The sequence below is a fragment of the Gasterosteus aculeatus genome, chromosome 20 (genome assembly GCF_964276395.1).
Source record: "Gasterosteus aculeatus chromosome 20, fGasAcu3.hap1.1, whole genome shotgun sequence".
Taxonomy (NCBI): Eukaryota; Metazoa; Chordata; class Actinopteri; order Perciformes; family Gasterosteidae; genus Gasterosteus; species Gasterosteus aculeatus.
The window spans coordinates 6,636,632-6,661,162 of record NC_135707.1 but is presented as its reverse complement, the minus strand read 5'-3'; the positions used below and the strand labels follow the sequence as shown (position 1 = coordinate 6,661,162).

The 24,531-nt window shown below is 43.3% G+C and overlaps 3 protein-coding genes across 6 annotated transcripts in view; 2 read left to right on the top strand and 1 right to left on the bottom strand.

Moving 5' to 3' along the window:
- Nucleotides 1-294: 294 nt before the first annotated feature.
- On the top strand, nucleotides 295-4,223 carry gtpbp10 (GTP-binding protein 10 (putative)). Of its 2 annotated transcripts, none has more exons than XM_040166512.2 (10): nucleotides 295-474; nucleotides 1,100-1,293; nucleotides 1,393-1,484; nucleotides 1,659-1,803; nucleotides 1,903-1,976; nucleotides 2,062-2,114; nucleotides 2,185-2,292; nucleotides 2,402-2,479; nucleotides 2,616-2,739; nucleotides 3,075-4,223. In XM_040166512.2, exons 1-10 carry the CDS (start codon nucleotides 442-444, stop codon nucleotides 3,287-3,289), a joined length of 1,116 nt encoding a protein of 371 aa, XP_040022446.1. In that variant the 5' UTR covers nucleotides 295-441; the 3' UTR covers nucleotides 3,290-4,223. The 2 variants fall into 2 exon arrangements, with proteins under 2 accessions (XP_040022446.1, XP_077950903.1); XM_078094777.1 differs by having other exon boundaries at nucleotides 339-474; nucleotides 2,375-2,479.
- The window catches only part of adam22 (ADAM metallopeptidase domain 22), a 40,448-nt gene continuing 20,001 nt past the window's right edge, over nucleotides 4,085-24,531 (bottom strand). The window contains exons 7-31 of one of the 2 annotated variants that reach the window (XM_078094776.1): nucleotides 18,637-18,703; nucleotides 18,457-18,533; nucleotides 17,814-17,888; nucleotides 17,499-17,570; nucleotides 16,452-16,618; nucleotides 16,297-16,381; nucleotides 15,996-16,086; nucleotides 15,826-15,877; nucleotides 12,458-12,557; nucleotides 12,281-12,352; nucleotides 11,864-11,956; nucleotides 11,524-11,604; nucleotides 11,366-11,416; nucleotides 11,222-11,285; nucleotides 10,989-11,094; nucleotides 10,790-10,909; nucleotides 10,478-10,646; nucleotides 10,026-10,137; nucleotides 9,281-9,371; nucleotides 9,043-9,096; nucleotides 8,290-8,490; nucleotides 7,755-7,855; nucleotides 7,569-7,635; nucleotides 7,118-7,241; nucleotides 4,085-6,787 (exon numbers count right to left, since the gene is read on the bottom strand). In XM_078094776.1, coding sequence (XP_077950902.1) covers nucleotides 6,767-6,787; nucleotides 7,118-7,241; nucleotides 7,569-7,635; nucleotides 7,755-7,855; nucleotides 8,290-8,490; nucleotides 9,043-9,096; nucleotides 9,281-9,371; nucleotides 10,026-10,137; nucleotides 10,478-10,646; nucleotides 10,790-10,909; nucleotides 10,989-11,094; nucleotides 11,222-11,285; nucleotides 11,366-11,416; nucleotides 11,524-11,604; nucleotides 11,864-11,956; nucleotides 12,281-12,352; nucleotides 12,458-12,557; nucleotides 15,826-15,877; nucleotides 15,996-16,086; nucleotides 16,297-16,381; nucleotides 16,452-16,618; nucleotides 17,499-17,570; nucleotides 17,814-17,888; nucleotides 18,457-18,533; nucleotides 18,637-18,703 — 2,313 coding nt within the window. In that variant the 3' untranslated portion in view covers nucleotides 4,085-6,766. The remainder of the gene's footprint in view (nucleotides 6,788-7,117; nucleotides 7,242-7,568; nucleotides 7,636-7,754; nucleotides 7,856-8,289; nucleotides 8,491-9,042; nucleotides 9,097-9,280; nucleotides 9,372-10,025; nucleotides 10,138-10,477; nucleotides 10,647-10,789; nucleotides 10,910-10,988; nucleotides 11,095-11,221; nucleotides 11,286-11,365; nucleotides 11,417-11,523; nucleotides 11,605-11,863; nucleotides 11,957-12,280; nucleotides 12,353-12,457; nucleotides 12,558-15,825; nucleotides 15,878-15,995; nucleotides 16,087-16,296; nucleotides 16,382-16,451; nucleotides 16,619-17,498; nucleotides 17,571-17,813; nucleotides 17,889-18,456; nucleotides 18,534-18,636; nucleotides 18,704-24,531) is intronic. The other variant, XM_040166508.2, reaches the window with a different exon arrangement.
- cldn12 (claudin 12) lies at nucleotides 18,488-22,265 on the top strand. Of its 2 annotated transcripts, none has more exons than XM_040166515.2 (3): nucleotides 18,488-18,984; nucleotides 20,049-20,305; nucleotides 20,397-22,265. In XM_040166515.2, the coding sequence occupies exons 2-3, from the start codon at nucleotides 20,087-20,089 to the stop codon at nucleotides 21,231-21,233; spliced, it is 1,056 nt and encodes a 351-aa protein (XP_040022449.2). In that variant the 5' UTR covers nucleotides 18,488-18,984; nucleotides 20,049-20,086; the 3' UTR covers nucleotides 21,234-22,265. The 2 variants fall into 2 exon arrangements, with proteins under 2 accessions (XP_040022449.2, XP_040022448.2); XM_040166514.2 differs by having other exon boundaries at nucleotides 20,022-20,305.

Here is a 24,531-nt window from a genome sequence, read left to right as displayed (position 1 = left end):
TTGTTATGAAATGTTTGCCCGAATCTCAGTAATGCCCTTGGACAGCATTGTTTCTGACGTACCTTTAAGCCCATATGCATGGAAGCAAAATAAAGATCCTGTAAGTCATTATAATGACAACATTTCTCATAATAATGCCTTAATGAAGCTAAAGACATGTTTCCACATTTAACCATTAAGTGTGCAACTAACTTAACATTTGAATTATGCTCTTGAGTTAATTTGGACGGATATAGAAGCGCTACAAACTAACATTTTAGTAAAACTCTTAACTCAGGGTTCCAGCAGCTGTCACACACTCTTACGAAGTCCCGCCTCCTCGCGCTATATCCAATGAAATTAGAGGAATGCACCGCTTCCGGTCCTTCATACAAACACATGTCGACAAGCCGTTAGCTCGATCAAAAACATACAAATCAAAGGCGAAAAACGCCACTAACGATGGTCCAGTTGAGTAGAATCTGCTTCCGGAAAGTAAGTAGCGAAGCAGTCATCATTTTAATCTCAGGGAAACGATTCAAAACTGTCTGTTTATTAACCACCGCAGCAGTGACATTGGCTGACAAGCTAACTGCTAGCTGGTGAAAACATCAACACTCACTCGCTGTTTGAGCCTCAGCTCGAATATTGTTAATACGATAAAACCCATCCGGGACTGAATGGGATAGTAGGAACTAGTTAGCTGACAGATTAATGTTTGTGGCACTCTTAATGTGCTTAATTTGATGTACAGTTAAAGCACAAAGAATTTTTAATAATTATTATGAATTACAAATATTTGCTGAAACAATACACTTACCAGCTTTTTATCCTGAGCTTGCTGGCGTCATTTTGTTGATCCATGTTCTGAAAATAATTTTCTCTTTTCAAAACAAAAATACTCAAACAGCAAAAAACAAGTTGTAAGAATGTCATACTCATTGCTAAGTTAACACATCTAAATGTCCCATAAAACCTACCTTTGGTTTTAAGGAATATTGTGACTGTATTAAATGCAATGTTTATATTTAACTATAAGCCACAGTTATCCAATGTGGTCATGTCTCTTCCTCCCGTTCTTCTTCCTCCATCACTAATCAGTCTTTTCTGCCTCCTGCAGTACGGTGACTTTGTGGACAACCTGCGCGTGTACGTCCGTGGAGGCGGCGGCGGCATGGGTCTACCCCGCCTGGGGGGGAAAGGAGGGGACGGGGGAGATGTTTGGGTGGTGGCTACAAAGAACATGACCTTAAAGAGGATAAAGGACAAGTATCCCGAGAAGCGCTTCGTAGCCGGAGCAGGAGCCAACAGCAGGTTTGTCTTTGCAACGGTCATCGTCAGTGACGTGAGTTGATGTTTATGACTTTGTCTCATTTTGTACAACAAGTATGTGTGCGTTTTCTACATCCGCAGTGTGCGCGCCCTGAAAGGCGAGAGGGGGAAGGACAAAGAGATCTTGGCTCCTGTCGGTATCACGGTCACCGGTGACAATGGCAAAATAGTTGGTGTGCTGAGCTTCTTTTGAAATACCTCCACCATTCGGTCAGCATATTCCGTGCTACGATGTTACCGTTTATTTCTACTTACTTTAGTCACTTAGGATATCTATAATGAAATGTCTGTAGCAAAGGGGTGTTGCAGGATACACTGAAGTATGTTTAACCCCCTCTCCCTCCAAGGTGACCTGAATACTGACGGTGATCGGCTGATGGTGGTGAAAGGAGGAGCAGGAGGCTCCTTCCACTCTGCGTTTCAGCCCAGTAAGGGCCAGACGAAGCACATAAGGCTCGACCTCAAACTCATTGCTGACCTGGGCCTTGTCGGGTGAGTGCAGAAAACACACACACACAGACATTATTGATCATTTCAAATTGGCACAAAAATGAAAACGCTTATTTTTTTTGTTGTTGTGCTGACGATCAGGTTCCCAAATGCAGGGAAGTCCTCCCTTCTGACTGCCATGTCGAACGCCACGCCTCAGATCGCCAGCTATGCGTGTGAGTACGCAACACAACGCACATCTACAGACTTTTTGAATCTTTTCTTTCTTTTTTTAAATTAGTGACATTTTTTATTTCACAGTCACAACTTTGAGGCCGCAGATCGGCAAACTGATGTATGAAGATTACAAGCAGGTATTGGGATACATTGTACTGTATTGTCCTTTTAACTGGCCCTTTTATTAAGAGTTTTTACTTTCGATAGATTTCTGTTGCTGATCTGCCCGGCCTGATCGAGGGAGCTCATGTGAACAAAGGCATGGGTCACAAGTTTCTAAAACACGTTGAGAGGACCAAGCAGCTCCTGTTTGTGGTACGTAGTGGCAGAAAGTACATAAGCTGAAACCAACCATGTGTGTTTGATTGTAGTCTGAATAACTAGGTGATCATGATAGTTTGATCTGGTTGTGCTTTGCCTGCAGGTAGATGTTTGCGGTTTCCAGCTGGCAAGCAAAACGCCGTTTCGGTCGCCCTTTGAAGCCGTTCAGCTTCTCACTAAGGTGATACTGCAAAAGTCTTGTGGTTTTTACCCCCAAAAGGTTGAATTTGAGCTAGTCATACTCAAACCTGGCTCCATCCAACTCATGCACAACATTGATTCGCCTGCATCTCATCTTCTCTCATTGTGGCCTCAAGGAATTGGAATTGTACAAAGAGGAGCTCGTATCAAAACCTGCTTTACTGGTGGTGAATAAAATGGACCTGCCTGACGCTGAGGACAAACTAGCAGAGCTGAAGCAGCAACTTCAGAACCCAGATGGTAAAATCTAATAGATTCTTCAAAATGTTATTCATTACCTTTTTATGAGTTCCCTCTTACCTACTATGCAAATTCATGAATAGAGCTGTAGTTAAGCAAAAGCTTTCTCATCAGTAAACTTATTCACGAGGTCAAATGGACGGCAAGCTTTTGCCTCGTGTTGGACTTTGTCACTTTTTCTTTCTTTTTTTTGCATTTTTATGAACTAATATTCTTGGATTGTTATGGATTTTTATGACACTGTATACTACGACTATGTCCTTAACAGATGTGCACTGCCTGCGACGTGCTAAAGTGCAGTAACACACACTGGGCTTTTGTTTTCCTTCCTGCAGAATTCTCGCATCTGTTGCCCGATGACATGATGCCAAAGAGCTGCATGACCTTCAGACACATTGTTCCCGTCTCGGCCACCACCGGGTTTGGTGTGGACCGTTTGAAAAGGTGCATCCGAGAATCGCTCGACGACGACGCAGCGACGGCAACCAACGACATCCACCAAGACAGACTGCAAGCTTTGAGGCGGCAATCACATGAGCACTTGCGATGAACACACTCAATGCGACACATTTCTTCGGGACACACAGCCTACGATGATGGATCGCGCAACATGAAAGCTGGTTTAACTTTGGTATAAAAGCAGCTGTCCGTTGAGGTTAATGGAGGAGGATTTTATCACTGACTTTCACCTCCAACGTTACGACGCTCAACAAGTTGATCTGTGCTGCAGAAAGTCACTTCTGGTCACAAGAAGGGTTGCTGTCAAATTCTTGGCCACAGTTACTAAGGTCCATCTTTAGAGAGAAAAGAAACATTGCGGATTAATATGCTTATGAAATTATGTAAGACAAGCAAATGCAAGTAAAGCACTGAAATGATACAGAATGCAACGATCAGCCAGAAAGGTGAAATGTTACCTGACAATAATTCTGTTTCATCCGATTGCACTCTTTTTTGCAATATCCGTTTCAGGGATGTAACAATTGCAATGTTTTGGAATGTCACCAGTGTCGTCTCTTTGCAGAGTTTAAAATCTCTGAACTAGTTTTTATTTAACGTGACATGGGGCCAGGGATTATTTCAATTTAATACACAAAGAAAGGCCAATATCAAGAAAATCACCCTTTGTCATAAAACTGTTGAGATACAAAACTGACTCTTGATTTTCAAAATGATATTTTGTTATTACAAACCTATTTATAATTCAAAGCACAATACATACAGGATCAGAAAATATTTGTCCATCAAAAAAAACAAGGAGGGACTTTACCAGTAAACCGGTTTACCATTGTGTTTCCTAGAAAGTCAAAATGGAGGTTATTACAAATTCAAGCATAGACGAATGTGTTGATGAAAGTTTTATTTTATATTAAATATATTACAATACTGAATGATTAAGAGGAAAAAATATGGGGATTGATTTTTGCATCAGTCTGTACAACATTCAGGCAAAATTAAAAAATAAAGATTAAAAAAGACAGCAAGTATTTAGTTTTGAACTAGTTTTTCAGCTCCTGCAGCAGAGAACCGACGTGTCTGGCAGAATGGGACCATGTGGTTGAGACTGGGTGGTACATGAATACATTCAAGTCTCTGGCCAGATGGAGACAGACAACTCATCCGAGGGGACGTTTTTTGACACAGAGCGGTCCTGTTACGCGCAGGCCGACACAGCAGATCCGCTCGGAGAATCGAGTGCGGTCCAAGTGGTCCCATCCGGAGTCCTCAGAATGTCTTATAGTGCAAAGTCCGTAACACCGGGAGAGATTTTTTTTGTTTTTTGTTTGCACAGTATTCTGATGTTAAAAACATTACTCGCGGCTGAGCCGACGCCCTCGGGGAGCCTCGGTGTCCAGGAAGGTGACTGGGCCACCAGACACTGACGAAAGCGTAGAAGAAAGCGCTGGTAGAAGGCAAATCATGAGCCAATATGGAACTCATATACAACATTACGTGTGTCCAAACCCTACGTGATACAGAGTAGCACATGCCAGAGGAACGACTGCTTCTATGTGGCCCCGGGACAAAAAAACGGTCTCCATTCAAACTCACCAACCCACATAATTACAATAATGCACTTAATTACTGTTTGAATCGTTGCTGTACATAACGCTGAGAACAAAGTGAACGTTACAAAGGTACTTAATAATAAGAAAAGATTCTAACTGCAACAATAGTCCAATACTGCAAAGATCTTGCTAACTATACAGTCTTAACGCATACATGAATTACAAATGAATAAGTGGCCACACCAGAACAAAAACAGTCAATTACAAACCGCAGTGCCTCGAGGCAACAGTTTCCACACAATGCAGAACAATGAGTTGCAAGTGTACAAAGGACTTGCTTTTGGAGAGTGTGATGGGAGTAGTTTCAAAGAAAATGAACCTTAATAGTAGATAGTTACACCGGCATTACGTCAGCACTGGCGCTTTGACGAGGAGCAGTAGAGTCGGTGGTGCACGATACTTCCCTCAGTCATCGCCTCGTGAATAGAAAAATGAAACCGTTTAATTATAGAGCTGTCATGCTGTTGGTCTTCACAAAGCTCAAACAGCAAGCACTGTACAGCATAGTTAATCATTTGCAAGGCTAAATATCTCAATCGTTACGCTAAATCCAAAATGCACATTTCCACCGCAGTCCAGGTTCCTCGTCCAGGTGAGGTCACCTGCTCTCACGTTAACTCTTATTCTAACATTCATCCATTCAAATTTACTCGCTGCCACAGTGAATGTGAGAGCAAACTGCTCAAAAGTAGAATTAAGGGGGAACTAAGATCTTAATATGATCAATTTTTAAAATGTCCAAAAACCTACAGGTACAGCAAACACATCCCTGATATTTCCCTCCGGAAAAGCACATAAAACTATTGGAATTTTTCTAAACAATACTCAACGACAGCCTCCAGCAGCTTTCTCAATGTGCCACAATCCACATTCATATCGATACTTCCCTCAGTCATTACCGGATGTCTTTGTATTTCTCCCAGAGATGGATGGAAATCAGTGTTAAGATAATATAAAAACAATTTTACATTCGGCTGTGGATGGAAAATAAGCTAAAGAGGTCGCGGTCACACAGGAAAGAGGCCAGTGGGAGGCAAAAGGATTTGGACAGAAAGACTAGAAACACAGACAGAAGAACGAGTGCGGGGGTCTCCTAAGCTCGTCTACGGGAACCCGCTTCTGTCCACGACACAACACAGCGGGAGGAGACGTCTCACTCGTGTCCCCCTTCAAAGTAAAAGCCAGACCATACTTTGTGTGTATTATTACTGTACATATTTACACACGCGCAACTGAAGGTCGGGTCGGGTCCCTGTCATGGGTAATAACTAGTGATACAATATGGGTTACCTATAGTAGAGAGAAAGCATCTAAGCCTACAGAAGGTATTAAAATCACTGCCCCGTAGCATGCTCTCTTCTCAGATCGGACCACTGTCTCGTCCTCTCAGCCGGAGGACGCTGCCGACGATCAGGGTTGACTCATGCATACGGTGCCGGAGTTTCTACAGTGATTTGCGTGCGTCAAAATGATCCCACAAATCCAGAGATGCAGCGTGATACGGCGACCTGCTCCTGGCTCCACGGTTTCTTCTTGCTAGAAACGAGCAAAGGGAGGGTGGGTGGGGTTATGAAGTCTTGTGAGTAATGTGTGCGGACAGGTTAAAGGGTAAGAGGGGGGTTTCCAGTCCGGTAGTTGGGGCCTGAGCAGACGGGGACAGCTCAGTCTCAGCTCCAGCTGGTCTGGAGTGATTGTGGAGGTGGTTTCTCTCCGCCGGCTCTCTGCATCGTCCTGCAGAGGTCCACTGAATGACGGCGCCTGGCAGGACGGCCTCCGAGATGCTTGGACACAGTCACTCACATACACGCCTTTACTTTTGGGGGAGAGGGGAGGGGGGGGATCTCTCGCTTTGTTTCTCTTCAATCGCTTAGAGTCAATTTTGTTTCATTTTTATGTTTTTCATCCATAGAAAAGGAGAGACGGGTGTATTTCCGTGAGAACTGGGCGGGTAAGAAGGCTTATATTGAAGTCTCCCACAGCTGAGGGGACGGAGAAGAGCAAAACAAAGACAGGAGAAAGGATCAGGCAAGAAAACACTTTTTATGAACATTTTCTTTGATTCTGTAAATCAGGATCTTCATTGGCAGTATTTCAGTAACCTTCAGTGTTCATAGTTTTGAATCCATAAAGCCATCCAACACACTACAAAAGTCTTTCAGATAAGACGTTAAAAGCCTGATAATGGCGCGACCGTACAGATGAGGGACGTGAAAGTGGTCAATTTAATCTCATTAATGTGTCTTAGCGTCGGACAACTGATGCACCATCTGGGCAACCGGTTGCTAATCTCTAATGCGGTTGATACTTGCCTTGGCGCTCTGCCTGCTGGCCTTCCTCTGGTCATCGGGCAGAGGGGGCATGGGGTACGGGTACCTCCTGCTCGATGCAATGGACCCTGTAGAGGAAGTGGGGGACTTGGCGGGGGAAAGCGTCCTGAGGAAATTGGGGAGGTGACGTTATTATAAAAAAATCTGAAGGGTTTCAGATTCAGCCAAAGCCACAGATGGTGAAGATCAGGAGCTTCTTTTAGATCTGTGACTTTGAGCAACATCCTCTTTGAGCTGCTGAAATGATTCAGCGAGGCTGATCTTAAAAGGCTGCTTTCTTTCGGAGATGTTCCTTTAAATGTCAAAATTGTTGCTTGTAACCTTGACTTCTTTTTCACAACAGCACTAAATCCTAAATCCTCTACTTATATGCACATCCCACTACAATGTTCCTCAACCTCACAATATGAACGACGGGCCAGAAAGAACTCACTCTGTGGAGTTGGAGCGAGCGCGGAACTTCTTTCCTTTCAGCTTCTTGCGATTACCGCTCAGATTTCCTGCACATAAAAACAGAACATAGATCTTAAACAAAGTAAAACATGAATTGCGTTCGAGAGTACAAGTATAAGTAGGACTGCAATGGAGGAATTACTCCTGTGGTGAATTTGTACGTTACCTTGCCAGGAGTTGCTCCTCGGTCGCCCGTTTTCACAGATATCAGAGATGTGTTTGGCATCTGGGATTCTCTCGCTCCACGAGTGGGAGAGTCCGTTGGATCTACACGCACACGGAAGCACAACGGGCGGAATGTCATCAGCTTATTGTCCTTTAAAAGCTGCCGCAATGCTTTTCTGATCCCGTCGCATTAGTGGAGGAGTGAGAAACATTGAAGCATTGTAGCAGATTGTTAACGTTACTCGCTTTAAAAAAATACTACGGCAGTTGAATGAGACACGACATGAGAAATGAAATATACTTTCTGCTTGATTATCTACTGGCAAAACATTTTGATTCAACTTCAAAATGCTCACAGAAAGCGATAGAGAACGTAAGCTACAATAGAAAGAAATCAAGACATGAACTCTCCAGTGATGTAGAGAACCCAACAAACACACGCCCACACACACACACACACACACACACACACACACACACACACACGCACGCACACTATTGCCAGTGGATGAATGAGTGTGGATGAGATGGCACACCTGAAGCCAAACAGTGAGATGTTCTGAGAAATAGATGGGAAGGAGGGAGTGAAGGACAGCGTGCAAATCTGCAGATGCGACAGGCAGGCTGACCTCTTCTTGGAGCTGCAGCCAGAGTTCGTACTGACACCTGGAGGCATGTCGCTGTAAAATGAGTCTGCGTCCCCAGGCTTTGTTACATAGTCACCTGGGGGCATTTGCCTGGAAACACAGAAGAATGCTTTTTAGATACAAAGTCCTGGGGAAAATGGGAGAAAATAATCCAAAAGATCTTAGAAAGTTATTAATCAAAATTCTATAATATTCAACTAATCCATTTTGTTCTCCTTATTTGTTGTTATGAAGGTCTACTACAGTTTCACATTTTCCAGAACAAGTTCAGTGAAACTGCTCCTGCAGTTTAACCGCAGTGGCAATGTGTGATGATGAACGTAATTATGTACATCTACTGAAGTACTGCAACTTTAATTTTACTCCAAATACATTTTGGAGTGATATATTATACTCTTCTATTTGAATAAACGTGACCGATGTCAGTGACAGTAAAAAATAAACTGCCCCACAGAATATACAAACTTTAACTCAACAAATACTTTTGATACACAAATCTATAATTTATGATAGAATTCTAATAAGGTAATTTAGATAATAGTAGTAATAATATCTTGATAGATAGATATATACTGTTTATATCCATATAGATAAGCCGTCACACTTTGTTTTATGCTAAAATAGTGTTTAAAATGAGCAAACCGGCAGAATCTTCGATGGACTTCAGACTCCACATAGCATCTCTGTTTGTAGCTCCTGTGAAGAGAAGTACCAGCATCCTCAGTCCAACAACAATATCACTTTTACTCCAATTCATTTCATAATCAAAGCAGTCATCTTCCAACCCCCGTGAAATAAAGCGATATCTACTTGCTCCCTTTCTTGATTACTGTGGAATAAAGAGGGGGAATGAGAGAAGCGTGGCTGCAGGGACACTCACTTGTAACCCCAGGCCGTAGCAGCAAGGATGAGGGCGAGCAGGAGGATGGAGCCTGCGATGGCCCCGATGATGATGTTGGTGCTGCGGATACCTGAGACGGTGGGAGAGAGCAGAGTGGGGAGTGTTAAATGAATGTGTGTCTCTTGTTTCGTGTGGGGGACACACTAACCACACAACACTACAGCGGAACACAAAAAAAACACAGTACACCGAACAAGGAAAGTGTAAGCAGAGAACAAAGGGAGGTGGGGGACAAGAGAGACACCAAACTGCTGTCAGCCCTCAGCATCACTCTGGGGTGTGGGGTAGGGGGAGGGGAGGGCGTCCCATTCAGGATAACATTACAAACTGCTTCATTCTTACTGAATGAAGGTCTCATTTAGCCGAAATTGAGGTGTGAGAGAGGAAGTGGACCAGGAAATGACATCAAGGACGTGACAAGTACAATGAAAAGGAACTCAAATCTGACCTCCAGTCACTGCGTCAAAGACATCGGCCTGTCGACAAAGAATGAGTGTGAAAATAACCACAAACGAAAAGAGTGACGTGCATGATTCAGTGAATACGAATGCAGCTGGTTTTAATGAGAAGACACGGAATCCGACATGCCAAAAGAAAAAAAATTTCAACGGAAGAAGTGAAATAGATGAAGTGGGCGAAGCAGAGAGCAGCAGATGGAGGCAGAGGCCTAGAAATGAGAGAAGAAGCAAGGAGTTGGTCACCATTAACCGTCAACTTCTCGTACCTGAGACTGAAGCAGTGGGTCCGACCACGAGGTAACTGAGGGGCGACGTGGAGTTACAGTACTCTCCGGCCCATCCCAGGTAACACACACACTTCAGCTCGCTGCTGCACACCTGCAGCAAACAAGAGAAGAGTTCAAACACAAAGGATTTGGGCGCTCCGATGATGTGCAGTTACTTATTATATTACTCCTGACCAACTGCAGCTGGAGGTTTTAGGAAATAATGCTGATAAATTGGGTATAGCATATATTTAAGAAGTACAATTATTTGTCAAAACAGCTGAATGTGCACACGGATCGTGTTTTGTTATCAAATTAAACCAAAGAACAGCGTTGAGCTTCTTAACACTCTGGAATATAAAGTACCACAATTTAATCGACTTAAGTTCACACAACAACACTCTGAATGAATGAATGGTTGCACACGCGTGTGCCCGTGTGTGCGTGTTCACCCCGTGTCCAGAGCAGACAATCTTGTCGGTGGTCCCGGGACAGGTGCTGAAGTTGAACTGTTGGATGGGGAGACATTTTTGATCAAAACAAATGCTGTCCGTCCCGCAGGCGGTCCCGTCCTCGACGTATCCCAAGTCCGTGTCTCCATCGATCAGCACGTGAGCTCCGCTGCACAACGAAACACAAACCCAGTCACTCACACTTGGACTTTAGGGAGACTGTAAATGTTGCGTTTGCTGTGCACAGTATCTTCAACAGCAGGACATGCGCTTTGAGCATTTAAAGATGTGTGCCCCCTCCCCAATGTGTACCTGCAGTCCAGAGAAGCGCTGTGCCGGGCTACTGAGAAGGAGGTCAGCCCTCCCTGCAGCTCTCCCAGCCGCGGGGCAGGCGAGATGTTGGAGCACAGCAGGTACCCGCAATGGATGTCTCTGGAACACGGAGATGCAACCAAACGTCACCGAGAGCAAAACGCTCGGGAGGATTCAGTCACAGAGAGGATTCACTCACTGTTTGTTACACTGGATCCAGGTGTCCTTGTCCTTCCCACAGTTGCCTTTCTCGGTGCCTTCAATGTTCAACTTCTCGTAACAGAACTTGTCGGCCGCCGTTGCCTCTGAGGGAGACGCAGCACGAGGAACATTAATATTCAAGGTTTCAGGAGTTTAAATAGAGATGCATTTGGCCTTTGTGCTGATTTGTTAAGACACAATTCAATTAGCACATAGTAATATTCGACTTACTCTCTCCCCAAATGTACTTGCACTGTCTGTCTTTGGTTTTGCACCTTCCATTGAAGCAGCGACCCTGCAGAGAGGAAAATAGGGTCAGAGAAGTCAACTCTGCAGAGGCAAAGAGACAAAACGTAAAGTATCTCAAAATCTCACCTGGTCCTTTTCACATGTGTAGCCATCCATTTTATGCACATTTGGTGGACACTGCAAACCACAAAGGGAGCCTCAGAGATACTGCGATGCACTGTTTAGTGCACTGTATGAGTTTATAGTGGCAATTGCAGAACACCTGGAGGGAAGCTCTTGCTCACCTGGCTGGAATTGCCTGTGCAGTTTTCTGGGATGTCGCAGTCGTTGACTGAATCCCTGCACACGACTCCCATGAACTCCATCTATAAGAGGATACAATCAAGATCAAACTGATTCAAAGTATTTGTAGAGAGGTTTCTGGGTCAAGATCAGAGCTGAAACTTATTGTCTGGTGGCCTACTTTTAAAGTACTGTTTGTCAGTTTTATGTTACCAGAGTTGACCAGCAGGACCAAAAAAAGGGGGGTTACTACTCAGGCGCTCCTCCTTCAGCTTGCTGCCATGACTAGATAACACCTCCATTAATCACCCGAGTGGGCGATGGTTGGGAGCCGTTTTGTACCTGGCATTTGTTGCAGCAGAGTCCGTTGCTACACTTGGACCCTTGGGTCAGAGTGCACTTGTCGCAGCAGGCCTCCCCCTCTCTGGCACACTCCTAAACAGACGGACAGACGGACAGACAGAAAGTGCTCTCAGCTGCCTTCTTTTGATTGGAAGTCGGTTGCTTCAGGTAACACGTTGTCGCATCTAACAGTTTAATGCATTCAAACAGAAGTCTCTCTGTAATTGTGTGATAACTATTATCACTGACGCCTTGATTTCTCCAGTGACATTACTTCATTGCTTTCAATTACCTCTTATTAGACTGACACAGAAGGTGGCCTTGTTGTTGGGTAATTAGCTCCCTCCCCCCCACACACACTTTGACCTGAGATGATTACCAAGTTAACCATTTAGGCCAGCAAATGTCATGTCTTACCAGTGGGCTGCCACAGTCACACTCCTCTCCCGGCTCCACGAAGCCATTTCCACACACCGGAGGGTCCAAAAGCTAAAGGGAAGACGGCCAGAACTCATTTTTCGAGCTACAAAGAGGACAGATGCAACCAAAATAAGAATGGATGAACATTGATCCATGTACGCGAGCGTGACGTACCTTCAGAGGTTTGTTGAACAGACACGCTCCTCCTCCGCTGTTCAGAAAGTTGTGGTACTCCTCCACGTTGCATTCGGAGAACCTCTTGGGCAGGTAGAAACTGTTCAAGACAACCGCAGCACATTATTCTGTTACCGTGGATACAGCACATACAGCATCTTCAGAGAATACCGGTACAGACGGGGGTTTGTTCCCCAAACACAAATTACAGGACGAAACACTGGGAAAAGTATTGTTTTAAAGATTTCTGCCCACATTTAATTCTAGTGCAACATACAATGCCATGTCAGGTCTGTATTTCTTACCCTACACCATGAATATTTCAGATTTTACCGCAGATTTACCATACTCACAGTTCAGAGGAGATCCTTACTACAACAGTGGAGCTAAGATCGTGAGGATCACATAGAGATATGGGGAATGGATTCTAAAATGCATCTATGAATTTTGCAGGGAAATGGACTATTCTGAATAACTCAGAGAGACACATATTATTGCATTATCATGTGACACTAAAATGATTGCATCATTATATTATATAGAAATACACAGAATAGAAATCAAGCCTTTTAACTGTTCAATGCTCATCGTAATCGCATTGATTCAGTTACAGTAAAACTATTTTTAAAAATCCAACTAGATGACAGATTCACCAGAAGCCCACACACCTTTGGGACTAACTGACTGACTAACTTGTCACAGTCCAGTGTGATTTTTCCATTCGGATGCTTTTTATGACATCGACCCAAACGTAGGCAGTGTATAGACATCATCTCACTGCTGCACCATCAGTCACTCGTGTTTAGCTCGAGGGCCTCTGGTGGTTCGGCTCATCGAGACTGGCAGACAGCAGACAGCAGACAATGCAATAACGGAGGCTCTGGTTGTTGGGTATGAGATGTGGATGAATGGAGCCACGTACAGCGAAAACGGTTCTATAAGGAGCCAGTACTGACACTTGGATGACGGGTGAAGCGCACTACAATATTTCAGGTAGAATTAATCGGGTTGAAGTTGTGCCAACTGTCACTGAGATTTGCATCTTTGAATTTAAAATTTCGCACAAGCGCTTCTTCTCATGGAAATCTTGTAGTGTTTCTCCCCTTTTTAAAAAGTGATAAGGGGTAAAACAAATGATGAAACGTGCTTGAATGATTTATCGGTCACGAGGAGAAGTACAATCGTTGCCATGGGGACCAACATCATAACATAAGTCAATAATTAATAGTCTCTTCAACCTCACAATACAATACTTAACAGATAGTTTGTGCTTTAACACAACTGTGCCGTACTCTGATTTACTCTGGCTTTACGCTGCTTTTATCTATACTAGACATTTAAACTAATACTCAACAATATTAGTGTTCACATTTTTCATCGTTAATAAAAAATGTTGTTATGTTTGTTAGGTTTTTGGATTTCTTTTCACAAAGCACAATCTTGTTTCCAAAAACAATATTGATAGTAAATTCATTCATTCATTACTCAGTCAGTTTATCACCTCCTAGTGGCGTTTAGGGGGCAAAGCAGTGTCTGAATCACACTGAACCGCAACCAATTACTCGATTGTATCTGTTTATTATGGACTATTCTTTTTCAACATTACTCTTTATAATCATATTTCATTTAGGTTTCTTAGTGGCAAAAATCTCATGAGCGGATAACAGGAAAGCATATTTAAGTGGAAAACATGTATCTCCAACATAATTCTTACAAACATATGAAAACATGTACAGACACACACTCACACTTGCAAACACACGCGCACGCACACACACACACACACACACACACACACACACACACACACACACACACACACACACACACACACACACACACCAACAAAACCCTGTCAGAAAGGTGAGAACAGTTAGTATAGTAGTCAGGTTCGGTCGATCAGACATGCAGGTGCTGAGGAATAAAAAGAGACGTCCATCAATGGACACACGACCGAGTGTTTTTCATTGAATACAAGTGTCTGAAATACCATTGAGTTCATTTTAGTGAATACAGATCTGGGCCCGGTCCATTAACAGGTGACAGTCTCATAAGAGCGCAGTCACCTGTCCCATTGTAGCAGCATCATTACGATTACCACTAGAGCAGAACCTGGACGGGGCGGTTAGTTAGTGCACTGCCGTTACAGTGGAATGAGGAAATATTGGCCTAAGATGAGAATGACATTGCAGACTGTTTCAATCGGTTAGAGATGGACAAAAATAACTGATGGAAAGTCCTGACTTTCAAAGCGCAGGAGGGAGAAGGAGAATAAATTCTAAAATTAGAATAAATAAAATAAAAAAATGTTCTTGACTAATTAGACGGTTACATCCAAAAGCTGAAGAATACACATGACGTACATGTGAAATTGTACAAAATGAGCATGAAAAATACAGCCGGTGTACAATAAAGGGCCATCCAACTGTATTTTTTCACATCATTTGAATAAAAAGGAGAAGCCGGGGCCACAGCAGCTGCCGTTGGATGAGATGGGAAAGGTTGTGATGACTGACAACCCCTCCAAGGCAGCCGGTTGGTTCAAAACAGCACAGGCAACGTTCTAGCCAAGCTTCAGCTCACCTGCTGTCCCATTCGGGATAGAGGGGGAACGCGAGAAGTATTTAAGAAGAGGGGTATATGTATATATACATCTTCAAACACACACACACACACACACACACACACACACACACACACAGGTAGCAGAGGCTTTTACAGACACAACAGTCACGTCCGTATGCTCAGTAAGCCTCCACAGTCCACTGCTGATTTACACTGAGACGAACACATGTCGCGAAGTACGAACCATGCAGAGGCTGATCTATCACCTCGTTTCTAATCTCAGCAAGCAGTGGATTCTATAACACACATGTAGAAAGTTCACGTAGGCTTTTACACTTTTATGGTGAATCGTCAAACTAGAATGTCACTCCAGCGGAGGGAAATATTACATATCGGCATATTTACAGTAGACTATTTAAGTGATCTAGATCTGCGCTGTTTGTCTGTCGTACACGTGTTACTGACGCGTCTGTGGTTTGATCTTAGAAAAAGTTGCTCATCTTCACTGTGTGTATGTTTAAACTGTCACGTTGAAAAAGGGTCTGAAGATGAAAATGAGCATTAAGCGAACGCTGGTACGATACAATAAATGCTGATTCAAGTCTTTACCAACAAAATATGCAATATTCTTTTCAGTAAGTTGTAATATTTGCATTATAGCCGATGTACAACATATCGATATCCGACTCTAAAGTTGTGATTAAAATATATTGTAAAAACTCAAATACACAGTTAAACTGTTTGTTTCTGTCGAGCCGTTGAGGTTTTAAATTGATTAAGGACTTTTCTGTAAAGTCACTTACCCAACATCATCCATGATGCAGCCCGACCAACGGTCGTCACACTTGCACTCGCCTGGAAATGAAAGACAACACACATCAACATCCTTCCATCGCATTGGAACGACCCTGAATAAATAAACGTGTGCTAGATAAGTAAGAAATAGAGGGTTCATTAGGGTCTGGCTGCGTACCGTTGAGGATCCTCTTCTTGTCAGAGAAGATGCCGATGTTCTGTCCCAGAGACTGAGCGAGGGTGATGGCCATCTCATCCGTCTTCCCGTACTGATGAAGAGACAGGCAGACCCAGGAAGAGAGACAACGAGAAGAGAAATTAATTCTGATTTAATGCAAGAAAGCATGCTGGTGTGGAGAAAATAGTTCATGATTGTGATCCCTGTTGCTACAATGTGTATGTAGCTGCCTGTAAACTGACTGTGAATTTACAAGTTAAACACACAAGTTTAAATATGTAATTTGTTGTTCGCGGCCCACCTCATTGACCCCCCCTCCTTTGGTCAGGGAGCAGACTCCTCCCATATAGGAAGCTCCTCCCCAGCTGCTATGGAAACGATTCCCCCTGTTAAGAAAATAAAGTTAATAAAGAATCCGAGTGCACAAGAACATGATTTCTAGGAATTCAGACTTACGAAAAGAGGTGAACAGAGTCGCATTTCTCCTTGATGAAGTCTTTTCGATACTTCATGAACTCCTTCAGCGTCACCATGGGGTCGTCGTCGATGTTGAACTTGTTGTCAGCGGACCATGTTTCCATGGCGACCAGCACAATCCTTGTATTAAGCTGTTCCTTGAAAATCTGGAGAATTAATAGTAGATTTAATATAGGTACGTTATCCCTTGAAAATACTGACATGGGGCGAAATTGAAAGTTATTATGACTTATTCACATCTTCAAATGTCTGCTGTAAAAGCACCGTGTGAACAGTCTCCCGCCACCAGACTGCAGCACATTACAGGCAGCTAGACAAAGTCAATACGACTAACAGTCTGAGGGACATACTGCAGAGGGAGCCAGCTGGCAAATAATAATGTTTGCTTTCATAAAATAGAAATCTATTGGTGCAAAGGACCAGTCAAACAGTGAAGGAGCCAAGAGCAAAGCATCTTTGTTTAGGCTGAATAGCAGTAAGATCACAATCATGCAGATCCAGTCAATCCAGTAATTGCAATCTGCCACAACTGGTTGATTCTGTATATTTATACCCACAGTAAATCTAAACAGGGCTGTGAATGTGGCCTCAGTACACTGGGGGGGAAAAAGGCACCAATGCGTGGAAATCAATCTGTACGTCCAAAAGTCTGTACAGCTCTGTATGATCTCCTTCAAGGACACGACATGAAAAGCGTGACCTCTCCCCAGCTCCCACAGCCGATCAGCTTACAGGCGTGACCTGGTGGCCGGTCGGATTTCAGTACCGCAGCAAACAAACATGGCTACAAATAATGACATTAAAATATCTGCCTCGCCGTTGTTGGAATAACGCTGCTGTTTCAGTGCTGTGAAAAGTCATCACCGGCTGGTTAATTCCTGCACGCAGCATATTACGGGCCGGGAGAGGTTTTAAATGCTGCGAGTGAGGTTGGTAAGTGAGAAATCAGTTCAATGTGCGCTCAGCTAAAATAGTGGGAAGTGCTTGTGGCATGCTTTCCAAGAAGTGGATCAATACAATTCTTACCATGTCAGCCATATTGACCACTGACTTAGCATAGTTATTTGTGTGTCCAACGGAAAGCCGATGCTTCTTGTACTGAAGAGAGAGACAGAGACAGAGAGGAAACAATTCATTTTATACCATTTAAATGTATGGAAGGAGCTGTAAATATCACCTTTATTCTGTGTAAAACATTTCACTCAGGGGATTTTAGTCAGGGACATTTGAATCAAAACTGTCTAGATTATGCACAATGGAGGTATTATTTGGAGTTATAGAAATAATTATTTTACGGTATACAGTCCATCATAATTGTACAACCATACCATATCTACTTACCATTAAATGGTCATTGATCACCATCAATTCAATGTATTTGTTCTCATCCTCCGTGTTGCGTGACAAATACGGAGCCTGAGAAGAAAAAACACATTTTGTCAGTTTCACCATGAAAACCGACAGTAACACTTTACTCAGTTTTCTTCAACCAAGAGGTTTCTACACGGAAGACCATTTCAGAGCAACACACACAGTAAACGCAAAGATCAACTCTTGTCTCATGCGATTGAATCAAAATGGTTGAACTTTGCAAAGCTAAGCCAGGTTCATCTTTCTTCCAAATAAAGAAGAGAGCAGCTCTGAGGGCAGCAGATGCAAACATCTGATGGTGTCTGAGAAAAGACGAGGGAGCAGCATACCCGCAAGGTAAATATTTCATGAAAAAAAAGAAGGAACATGAGAGAGAGGTGGGGAGCAGATGCGTGGGAGGAAACAGCGCTCTGTTTATTTATATGAACTTATATAAAACATAGGCAGGGCAACAGCATGAGAATCAGGTTTGGACAAACAGTATATAGAGCATCATTTTTTCCGTATCTAACACTCACATGAACAAACATACTGAAGTAAAGTGCAGTCAAGGTGAGTCATTCATTGTCCATCTGCTAATGATGAGGATTTTCTCACAAATATGCCATCATACCTGTCTCTTTTTTCTCCTGTGAATAACTCTTGACCCAGGAAATGGAGGACTGGGGAAAGGCGGCTCGGGAAAATCACCTAAAAAACAGAAACATCAATAAAATGAAAAGATTTTTGACTCATTTTTATGAATATTGATCACACATTACATTCCTTCTTATGACTTTAGTCATCATCTTACCATTGATGAGATCATTAAATCCCTCTTGGCCTGCAGATTTGTATATCATGTGAATGCGGACATCTCCCTGCAACACACAGAAATATCACAGATCACACCCTGATTTGGAGGTGAAGCAACCAGGTTCCAGTTCAGTGTATATACTTTTATCTTGAATATTTTATGTCACAATTTATCAACCCTGTGTTCTGCACGCATGCGCATTGCAAAAACGACCTGTAAGACAACGCTGAGGGAATTAGGACTCCTCCTCAGCGAGAAGCGTCGGATGTGAGTTTGAACCGAAGAAACGGGGCTGAAATGAAGCTGCCTTCAACCTAAACGGGACCTAACTGCTGGAAATAAAAGGTATTTGTATATTTTTAACGTAGTAGTCGAGTTTTACCTTTACAATGAGGAATTCCTGAAGCAACAAGTTGTTGTAATGCTAACTTGTTAGCTACTAGCTAGCAAGGCTGCTAAGTTAGTTAGCGTTATCTCATTTAGCCTATTCGTAAACATTCTGTCGTTATTAACTATGCCAGTTAATATGTCGACGTTGGATGGCAGTGGACAATTGCTGATGTATGCGGCTGTTAATCCGGTCGTAACATTAACATAAGTGTCTCTAGTTAATTAGAGATAACATTAACCTAACGTTAAATCAACGGGCTAAAATGCTAACGTTAACATTAGCTAACTTAACTTTTACGTTAGCATTATAAGAAGTAACCAGCTAGAAGGGCGTCTTCTGGCATGTATGACTTCTGGAATATTGATCTCAACATTTGATTCCAGTATAATAACAGGTGTTGGTGTGACTAATGTCATGGTCTTAATCAGTGTATTACCACACTGCTATATCGGGATGACGCCGTCATCGTCGTTAAGTTACCACGGTGACTGCATTGAAAAAGTAAAAAATAACAGAATTTAACATAATCAAGATGAAAACCTTCAACAGACTCCATTACTAATGATTACTTGTCAAGAGAAGCCCGGACAGTGGTGATGAGTGTCTCAATACACAGTTTTCATACAGCCATGGTCTGTCACTGTTTAAGAGACTTAATTTAGCTGCTCATTGTTGAGCTGCACAGCCGATGGGATCCACTGCAGCATAGACACACTTGCTCTGCAACCACAGCTTCCAAGTCATTCCCACTTTGTTTGCTAATGAAATGAGAGCATTGTTTCTCGGGGACAGGAGATATTAGGTCAACTACGCTGTGGTGCATACAGGGGGGGGGGTGCCCATAGCTAGGGCAGTTTGTGGCACAGTTAGCATACTTCAGAAGTAATGGGGCCATTAGGAGAAGCTTGTATAACTCTGCATTTTTCCTCCGATCTGTGTAAAGAGACACATTATGACTCCATTGTATTCACTGGTCACTTCTCTCTGGCAGACTTCCCCTCCTTTTCTATTCAAACAGGAACTCCCCCCGTGAGCTCAGTTCCTGACGGCACCACCATGTCGTGCCGGGACATCCACGCCACCAACGCTTTCGCCTTCATCCTTGCCTTTGTGTCAGTGGGGGGGATTGCTGTGGCAGCATTAATCCCGCAGTGGCGCATAACGAGACTCGTCACTTTCAATCGTAATGCCAAGAATGTCAGCGTGTACGACGGGCTGTGGGCTAAATGCGTGAAACAGGACGGCTATTCAGGATGTTACTACTATGATGCAGAGGTACTACTTTGATGTATTGGCTCTCTTATTGTCATTCATTTTTTACTTTGTTATAATGATCCTAACCAAAATTGTTTTCTCATGTTTCCAGTGGTACGCTAAAGTCGACCAGCTGGACCTGCGGCTTCTGCAGTTCTGTCTGCCTGCAGGCCTGCTGTTTGGCTCTCTGGCCTTGCTGCTGTGCATGGCGGGAATGTGTAAAACCTGCTGCTGCTCGGACAAGCCGGAACCGGACATTAAGACCATCAGATTCCTGGTCAACAATGCAGGCTGTCACCTGGTGGCAGGGACGTTCTTGTTCCTAGGCGGAGCTATCGCCATCGCACCCTCGGTGTGGTTCCTGTTCCGCACCAAGGAGATGAACATCAGATACGATAACATTTTCTCCGACGGCTTTGCTGTGTATGTTGCTATAGGCTGCTCTGGAGGACTTATGCTGGCCGCCCTGCTGATGTTCATGTGGTACTGTATGTGTAAGAAGTTGCCTTCACCCTTCTGGTTGCCGCTGCCCTCCATGCCTAACTCTCTGTCCACCCAGGCTCTTACTGCCAACGGATATCCTCCTTCCCCGGTTTATGGTCCTCAGCCCTTCCCGTCACAGCCCTTCCCTCCCACAGTTATCGATGCCCAGCCGTATTTGACCTCTCAGGGCTACGCACAAGGTGCGGTCGCCCCGGCACAGGTCTACGTGTCCCAGGTTTCCGCTCCAGATGGGTATGGTTCAGAGGTTGGAGGGAACCAGGCCTACAGCTACGCTCCGTCCCAGGGCTACGCGCCGTCCCAGAGCTACGCGCCGTCCCAGAGCTACGCTCCGTCCCAGGGCTACGCTCCGTCCCAGGGCTACGCGTCCACCTACGCGGGCCACCGCTACTCCTCCCGCTCACGGATGTCTGCCATAGAGATAGACATTCCCGTACTGACACAGTAAGATAAAAGGCAGCTGATAACTTCAGCACTTTGAAGGCTTCTGATCGTGAAGAAGAGAGTATAATAGATGAAAATATATGAGAGCTACTTACAGCCCCTGGAGTGTTTCAGTCAGCCAGTATAAGTTCCCTGGGCTAATGAAGGATAAGATTTTCTACTACATCACTTGTGCAAACAATACTGCATTTAGCGTAATATTGTAGAAAAGGAAGAACGGATACTTTAAAGACATTTGAACAAATCTGCCTTTTTCATAGTTTTACCAGCAGAGAACGACCACAAACGTGGCCAAAGGACCAATGCCAATTGTTACTAGCATGTGGTATGTGGGCTGACTATAAATCCCCATTCATGTTTTTTTAGAGTAAAGACGCCAAAAGGCTCCTGACAGCATGTTGGTTGTTATTCTGTTACATTTGTTTGTTGGATACATATTCATAGTAAAATGAAGTGTCACTTTTATCTGCGTAAAGCTTTTGGTTTAGAAGTCTAATGTTATCAATCACTACTGTATATTACTTAACATTCTGTGGTTTTAAGTGGACAACTAACTGACTCACCTGTTAATATATTTGTTTGTTGTATTACATCAATTTTTTATGTCATATTGCCTTGGTGAGGAGTAGTGGAAGTTTTTAATGCACTAATTGTGTGAAAATTGTGCCAGTTTACATTGCCTTTGTTCACTGAACCCTTGAATATTCTTTGTTAACATAACTTTTAAGCTTACTATTCTATTCTGTTAAACTACAGAACAAACACTAGCAGATTTTGATTATTGTGTAACTACATTTTTATTGTACAGTAAAGAAAAAAGCAAACTAAGAAACAAGTGTTTTTTTTAATCTTTTCTCAACATGTCCCCTGATAACTAAAACATTTGGCTGCTCAATGGTGGTAGACAGTTTAGGTCTTTTGCATAATGAGTACTGTTCAACAGTCCTTCAAAGTCTAAATGCGTTTATCTTATTCAATAAGGTTGAAGTCAAATGTTTTTGTACTCTTTATTTTTATTAAAACCAATCCAAATGTATGTGTGTGTGTCTGTTTATGTGCTGGGGTAACATCAATAAAGCAATAGCCTCACAATAGAGTTAATAATTAAATTGTTCATGTGAAGAATCATCTGGCAAAAGAATAAGAGGAAAAACTGAACAATATTTCAGTCTGACCAGATTACAAACTGGAAAAGAGGCAGGAGATATCTGCTCAGGTGATTGTTTCAGCTGCTTGTTACCACAGTAACCGTTTAGATGCTGCATCTCGTAACTAAATCATGTCTTGTGAGGTTGTGGTTTTCCAGAAACGTATTGCCGTAGCATGACATACTTCCTTTGTAATCTATTCACAATGACCTGATTTGCTGACGGGCATAAGTCATGTGTCAGTCTGCAGTGAACCAGTGATGCCAAGGATACGCTCACAGCTCTCGCCTACAACCTCCACACCTAAAGCGACACAATCATCCTATTTTAGCATTAAGGAATTCCCAAACGTAACGAAACGTAAGTACAAAAATCTACAATTCTGCAAACAAACGCTCAACATAGACCTAGACGCTACCAATGATTACTTTTATAATAATTTTTCCCATAGATAACATGGCCTTTGTTTGGCTGAGGAGCTTAAACCCATCGACAGTTTCCCTCCACCTTGATCTGCCCTGTGGGCAAATATTTAAGTTATCACATTATACTATTCGTAGTCCTTTTTAATTCAGAGCCGACTCCTCTTGATGTCCCACTTCCATGTTGACTGAAAATGTAGTGGCTGATGATCATTACGACCATATGACATGGATGCCCTTGTATTATTCGTGGAATATACATTGTGCATTATTCCTGAATCAGCTGTCGTAGTAGAGCATTTTCTGGACCAGTGTCTTCTTTGTTCCCCCAGATCCTCACTCCCATCTCAGAAATACACCTCCTCCGAATTAGACTCGGCAGGGAGTGTGTACTGATGGAGATTAAGAGTCTAAACACAGATGGCTCTCATATTTGTTTGCTACAAAGAGACGGGGTGGAGCCTGGGTTGCTATGGGAGATGGTACTTCAGACACAGGCTGCGGGCTCATGAATATAAAGCAGGGAGGGGTAACACACGTTTCAATATTGCTCTCTGTCTCCATGTGTGAATGAACCGGTGCAGGTTTAGTAACATGAAGTTGGCTTGAGCCCACAGGGAGACCCCGTTTTTATTTTTTATAAATCCCAACGGCTCACTCTGAGGTTCATTCATGTGGACAACTCCCCTCCCTGCAACCTGCCACCACCCCCACAAACACCACCACCACCACCCTGGATTCATCCTTCCATCCCCCACCCCCTCATTCTCATTCTCATCATCCCAGATCTGGGGTATTTTAAAGAAATATGGCGATGACAATGATTTGGACAAACCGCAAAAGATTCTCAAACACAAAAACAATGAAATCATTTTAAATCAGGCTGAAACTAATTGAAGAATTAAGACCTCTTACAGAAAAACATTGTTCCCAGAGGATGGATTTTAAACACCAATACATTTCTATCAGCCTCAGCTAAACTATGTGTTTAGTACTGATTATCAAATTTGAGTCTGTACATACTAATATTTAATTAACACACAAAAATGCATGTTAAACTTCACAAATACAAAACAAAATCTCTTTATTAAGATTGATAACATATTTTGGTTCTCCAAGCTCTTTCTGAAGCTGTTTCACGATCATCTACAAAAAAATCGATAGTTAGGCCTGTGAAAGGATTTCTTTTCACAGCTGCGAGCAGGTTTCCTTTGAGCAAGGCATTGTGGGAGAACAGTTACCATCAACACAGGCGACTATCTGGCATTAGGGTGCACGCTGCCCGCTGTGAGCATCCTTCCTTCCGACTCTTATCAGCGTGAACCCACTACGCATAGAAGGCTCGCTAAGAAGTAGCCCGCGGCCATCAATCGATTATCAAAATAACGCTTTGTTGTAGTATTTTCTTGGCATTCATAGTTTAAATGAGGTGCTACACTGAACTCACAGTTACCGCAGTATCGACAAAACACAGCACTGCGCTTTCCTCAGTCCTCACTGAAGGTGTGTAGTCAGAGTTGTTGGGACGTAGCCGCGGGGGCCCTGAGGTGCAGGTGGGGTTGGGAAGGTGTCCAAAAAACAAACAGAGTGCTGAACATATGGTGTTTTCTGCTAATGCAAGTCAGCGCCACACATCCTCAAGTTGTCCGCGTGTTCAAAGGTTGCAAAATTTACACGTGTCAGCCTGGTTGCTCTGGTACATCACGTTCCCGTCTCAACGCCGCTCTGGGGT